General features: G+C 41.6%; 1 protein-coding gene across 1 annotated transcript in view; it reads left to right on the top strand.

The window, feature by feature from the left end:
• SPPL3 (signal peptide peptidase like 3) overlaps positions 1 to 6,000 on the top strand; it is a 56,357-nt gene extending 50,357 nt beyond the window's left edge. The window contains exons 7-11 of the mRNA XM_030958582.1: positions 208 to 314; positions 1,259 to 1,422; positions 2,728 to 2,927; positions 3,963 to 4,072; positions 4,791 to 6,000. Of these exons, the coding sequence (XP_030814442.1) occupies positions 208 to 314; positions 1,259 to 1,422; positions 2,728 to 2,927; positions 3,963 to 4,072; positions 4,791 to 4,862 (653 nt within the window). The 3' untranslated portion in view covers positions 4,863 to 6,000. The remainder of the gene's footprint in view (positions 1 to 207; positions 315 to 1,258; positions 1,423 to 2,727; positions 2,928 to 3,962; positions 4,073 to 4,790) is intronic.

Here is a 6,000-nt window from a genome sequence, read left to right on the forward strand (position 1 = left end):
CCAGGGGGACTGAATGTATTTGACTTAACCCTGGTAAGAAGAATGTCACTGTCTGGAAACGGTAGACAGTCATCTAGTGCATGCAGAGCTGCACAGGTGCAAACAGAGGCTTCTTGGGGTCCTGGAGGGGAGATACTGCTTTGGGATTGGTGTTTTGCTGTTTGTTCTGCTGTTTTTAATGAACTATTGATGTCTTGCATTTTGTAGCTCTGGCTATGGGCCTGTGTGTTGCAATGATTGCCTTTGTCCGGCTGCCGAGCCTGAAGGTTTCCTGCTTGCTGCTCTCTGGGTTATTAATTTATGATGTCTTTTGGGTAAGTGTTTGGTTTTGCTAAAACTGTTTTTATGCTTTGGATTTGTAACTGGCCTTGGGCCTGTTTTACATAAATTCTACTGGTATGATGTTGAGGAAGTTTGGCAAAGCCAGAGATTGGCTCCACCACTCCGTTCTGAGATGCCAAATTCTACAATAGGATACAGAATTATTTCCTTGCTAATTATTTGAAATAAAGCATAAATAAGATTAGAATATTTTGACTACTGCATATTATTAAAAAATCCCCAGAATTTGGACCTCAGATTTTGAAAGCTGGCTGAAGATGAGAACAGGCACTTCCCACACACACTGAGCTGTGTCCACACTGGCACAGGACACACGTGCTGACCTCTAATTAGCAGTGAAATCTGCAGAACAGGAATGCCAATGGATTTACAGCCAGACAGGTTGGCATAAAAATCTTAGTGCACTTCTACAAGAAACCTGACAGGATGTGTTCTGTAATAGCAAGAGGGGTTTGTTTTACCTTTGCATAACACCAAGCTCTGATCAGGGCAGCACCCACTGACTGCTCTGGCAAACAGAGATTTCAGTGGGATGGGCTGTAGCATAAAAGCCTGTTGGAGACAAGGGCTGCCTCATTCCATTTATGAGTGAGCACCAGGCTCACCTTTTCTCTGTTCTGCAGATTCCTTCCATTTTCATGATGCTGTTATCTGCATTTGTCATCCCACACTATCTGCTTGTTGTCCAGACAGATTCTTTGCCAAAGAATCAATATCTTGATATCAAAAAGTATATTCTGGTTATTCTTGAGGATTAATAGTGTAAAAAGGTCTGTCTGAATTTTTGAAATACATTTTGCCTTCTATCATCATAAGGAAAATAGCCTTTATTTTCTTGAGTAGCAAAGCAAAAATACATTCAGCTTGAGTTGCTGTGTAATTGCAGTTTGTAACTTCTGATTACCTCGCTCTGTAGGTCTTTTTTTCTGCCTACATCTTTAACAGCAATGTTATGGTGAAAGTGGCCACACAACCAGCTGACAACCCCCTGGATGTGTTATCCCGGAAACTTCACCTGGGACCAAATGTGGGCAGGGATGTTCCCCGTCTGTCACTGCCCGGCAAACTTGTATTCCCAAGGTAAAAGCTTCTGCTGCTGTAGTACCTGAGAAATGTTTTCCCTCCATACACTTAGCAGTACTAATTCTGTTGGAAAATCCCTGTTGAGTCATTCCCTCTTCATGCTGAAGAGGAATATGGTGAGCAGTGAGGATTGGACACTTTGCTGATTCATGGAGAAAGGACCTGTCTGGGGTAAAAGGTGCCCTGTTCAGAGCAGGACGCACTTCTCGAAATTTGGGAGAGTTCTGCAGCCTGATGATTGCTAGTGTGACCTCACACTTAAAAGCAAAAGAGATGAGGTTGATTAGAACATCAGAGCAGTCTGAATTCCTGTGTAATTGCAGATCATTGGGAAGGCATTGGAAACTGATCTAAGCAAGGATGGCTTACAAGCAAGCACAGTGCAGAAAGGAGATTATTCCACATGTCCCTGCTGCAGGGGTTCCCTGGTGGCTCACATCTGTAAGCAGACACGCTCAGGGCCTGGTGGGGCAGCAAGCTCAGTGCAGCAGCAGCAGGCAGGAAGTTTTGTTGGGGTATTACTCTGTTCTTGTTTCTTTAGATGTTGGCATGCTGAAATTACAGAGATTAGGAGTTGATTGTCTGCAGCGATAAAACCAAATTTGTTCACTTTGTCAACTTTGTGACATGAAATCAAAAAGTTGACAAAATGAACAATTTTTCATGAAAAATATCTTGAATTTAAGATAATGGATGGTTTTAGTTCTTAATCTTTTTCACAAGACTCTTTTCTGGGGATCTGGCAAGACTAGTTTTCTGTTTTGTCTGAATGTCCAAAGTGGGTGCACTGCCTTGTTTTAGATGTGATGCACAGGGATGAAGATGCACTTCAGTGGTAATGAACAGTCAGATCAAAGGGCCAGCTGGTCCCTCCCATCAGTGCTGAGGAGGGAGAGGACTGAAATACTGGGCCAATGGATCTGTTTCATTGAGTGATTTAAGGGCAAAAGCAGCTTAAACACTACTGGGAGAAGGAAACTGGTTTGGAGCAATGTCATCTCTGGATACAGAATTATTTTCATTTTATATTCATTATTAACAATTTTATAAGTTATTTGATTATTAAAATAATTTTACAATAAAATTATTAATAATATTAATATTTTATTATATATTTATTCTTAATAATATTATTATTATATAAAAGCAAATGGGTTTGTGAAAGCTGAGGTGGTGAAGAAATCGCTGAGGAAAACCTCATTAGCCAGCAATGTACAAGTTTGCCGGTAGAAAGAGGGGCTGTGCCAAATGAAGCTCAAAACCTTTTGTTTGGCCATGAACTCAATTCCAGTTCCTCTTCAGTTCCACAGGCAGCCACTTCTCCATGCTGGGGATTGGAGATATTGTGATGCCAGGGCTTCTGCTCTGCTTCGTCCTGCGTTACGATAACTACAAAAAACAAGCCAACAGCGATTCCTGCGGCACCCCAGGACCAGGGAACATCTCTGGGCGGATGCAGAAGGTCTCTTACTTTCACTGCACACTTATTGGCTATTTTGTAGGTGAGTAATTAGTTCAATATTAAGAGCTGCCTAAGTGAGCAGATGTGGGATTATTGTAGTAGGTTTAAAAGATGATGAAAGCAAGTGTAAAGAGGCTTTGAGAGGCTGCTTGGTTATGTTCTTTTTAATCCTCCTCTCTTTGCGTTTATTGGCATGGTCTAGGGAGAAAAGCCCTTCTATAATCTTCAAGATTTTTTTTTGTGTTGTATTTTATTTAGAAGATGAAAGAGAATATCAGTGTGCTTTTGTTAGCAGTTACACTTAGCTTCACTGGCATAAAAAGTGTCATAGCTAATACCTGAGTGATGGAAAAAATCTGGAAGTTTGCAGATGAATTATGCTGTGCATAGTACGTAGCAAATTTAAGCAATTCACCTAGGCAGTTCCTGTATTTTTGTATTCTGATCCTGACATAGTAGTACATAGAGAAAATCATCAATAGGTACAACTGGAATGCTGTTTATAATTTGCTGTAGCCAGCTCTTTCCTGCCTAATATAAAATAGGCTTTTCCCTCCAGTCAGGGCATGCATGTGCATATCCTGACCTCCCACAGCCCTTCTGAGACTGAAAGATAATTTCCTACCAATAGCCTTCCTTCCCCCACACCTCGATTTTTCCCCCTACATTCCCTTCTGGCAAGTGTCCAGGAAATTCATTCCTGATGTGTACAGCCCTTCCTCTGAGCCCCGACAGCTCAGGTCAGGAGCCACAGACCAACAGTCTCAAGAGCAGCATTGCAGTGCAATACAATCAGCTTCCCCCTTCACCTTTTGTTTTATTTTGTCTGAATAATTCTTGACTTAAGTCTGAGATTCAAAACTGGACCAAATGGCTCAACACAGCCCAATACTAAAATAGAATAATTTTTCACTGTTTTGTTTGTTTCAACTGCATTCAGGGAAAGCAAAGCACAGAGAAGTAACTTTCCTCACCTGTCTCTCAGAAAGGGGGTGAAGGAAGCCTCAGTGGATGCAATGCTGAGAACATCCACCTGCAACCTGAAGATATTTATAGTGACTTTCTTCTCTTACAGGTTTATTAACTGCAACAGTAGCTTCTCGTATTCACCGGGCAGCCCAGCCTGCCCTGCTCTATTTGGTACCATTCACTTTATTGCCACTCCTCACCATGGCCTATTTAAAGGTAAGAGGGGAGGACACGTGGGCAGCTCTGGGCCAGCTGGCAGCAGGGGCAGTGTCCTTGCACTGGGCAGCAGCTCTCAGGGGGAGGATGTGTGTCCCTGGCAGCCCTGGCCCAGCACAGAATAACCACTGCCATGTCGGGTCACTCTTCATTTCAAAGGACAGAGCAGCTGAGAGATGAGTTCCTGAAATAGAAGATCATTAATGCACATAAACTACCAATAGTTCTAATCTAAATAAATTCTGAAATATTAAATTTTCTTTTAATTGAATACGTGAATTTGTCCTTGTCCTGTTGGTCATGAAATGCCACATGCACAAAGTTTGAACAGTGATTGGATAGGCAGAACCTTGCTTGCCTCGTCCCAGTCACCTGTTCTGAACAGACATTGTAAAATTTACTTTTCCTCTTCCAGGGCTGTTGTTGAAGCACACATCTAGCACTCTGCAGAGCAGAACATAAGAAAGGGCAGGATTTTCTTAAGTAATTATTTCCTTCCCATCAGAAACCTATTTTGGGTATATCTGCTCTAAAAGTAAGACATTCTGGCCTGACAGGGAAAGGATTTATTTTTACCGTCTTCATTGTAATTTGTAAAACAGGTGAAGAATAGATTTGCTCTAAGATGTGTTTGCAATTCTGTGTGCGTTTTAGAAAGTGAATTCTAAGCAGAGTTGAGTGTTTCTGAGGGCACTGTTTGTGCTGTTTCCCTGCCTAGGGCGATCTACGCCGCATGTGGTCTGAGCCTTTCCACTCCAAGTCCAGCAGCTCCCGTTTCCTGGAAGTATGATGGAACAGAGAGGAAGTGACCTGAACTTCTGCCTTGGTCCTTTTCACTTTAACTTGTGGCTTTGTTGTCTCCTAAGCTGGACTGGCTGGTACTTGGGAAGGTACCAGCGATGGGACACGTATGAAAGGACTTTGTATTAAAGGAGGGAAAGAAACAAAAGCTGAAATCCCAGAGCTCCGTGTGACTCCGTATCTCCCTGCAGATGTGGAACTGGGGACCCTTTGTGCAACTGCAGCCACTTTCCTCTTTTCCTCACTCGGATGGATTAGTACCAGACTATTACCTTTGTGAGAGAGGAAGAGACAGACTTGAAACTAAAAACGGCTTGAAGTCGTTCAAAAACTTGTGAACACTAAACACAAAAACAGTTCAGCAAACTGAGGCTTCTTCAGAGAACCCCTCGTGGACATTGGGACCAGTTTCCTGCGGGACTTCGGTTTTGAAAAGAACTGAGACAGAAGGTCTTCTGTCACAATATTGGGTTTTTTTGATTTATTAAATATTTCCTGTGGTGTGAGGTTACTTATTAAATCCACAGACATTGAGTGACTTCTTGCAGTATACATATAAAATTTGTTGTAACAAGTTACATTTCCACCCAGATGTCATATTGCAGTGAAAAAGGGCACGATTTTTATACATATATATATACACACATATAGATATATATATGAATAAATAAAAAGGAAAACCTGCTAAGATCATGCTGTGTAGCAGACAGGGGCTTGCTGTAATTTTTAGCATGTAGTGCAGTTACTCTGGCTTTATGTATATGGATCTACAGTCAGCTGCTGTTTTTCCCCCCTCCTACAACTGAACCTGCAGTTTAAAACCAAGTGTAGTATTTGTACTGGTTGTACCATGGACTTTAGGGGATATTTGATTTGATCAATGTAGCAAACTAGGGAAGAAAAAAGTTCAAATCCAGCCCTGTGTGTCTGAGGGGGGAGGAGGTGGGGGTGTCTTTTTTCTTTTTTTTTTTCTCCTTTTTTTTGATATTTTTTTTTTTTACAAACAGCTCCCTTGCAGGTTTTTAGTAGTTCCTTCTTGACCAGTGCATGTATTATAGCAGCAATTGTCTTTGTGCTTTCTGATCATAGTAATGTATCACTTGTAAATACATTTTTTCTATTTTCTA

The sequence above is a fragment of the Camarhynchus parvulus genome, chromosome 15 (genome assembly GCF_901933205.1).
Source record: "Camarhynchus parvulus chromosome 15, STF_HiC, whole genome shotgun sequence".
Classification (NCBI taxonomy): Eukaryota; Metazoa; Chordata; class Aves; order Passeriformes; family Thraupidae; genus Camarhynchus; species Camarhynchus parvulus.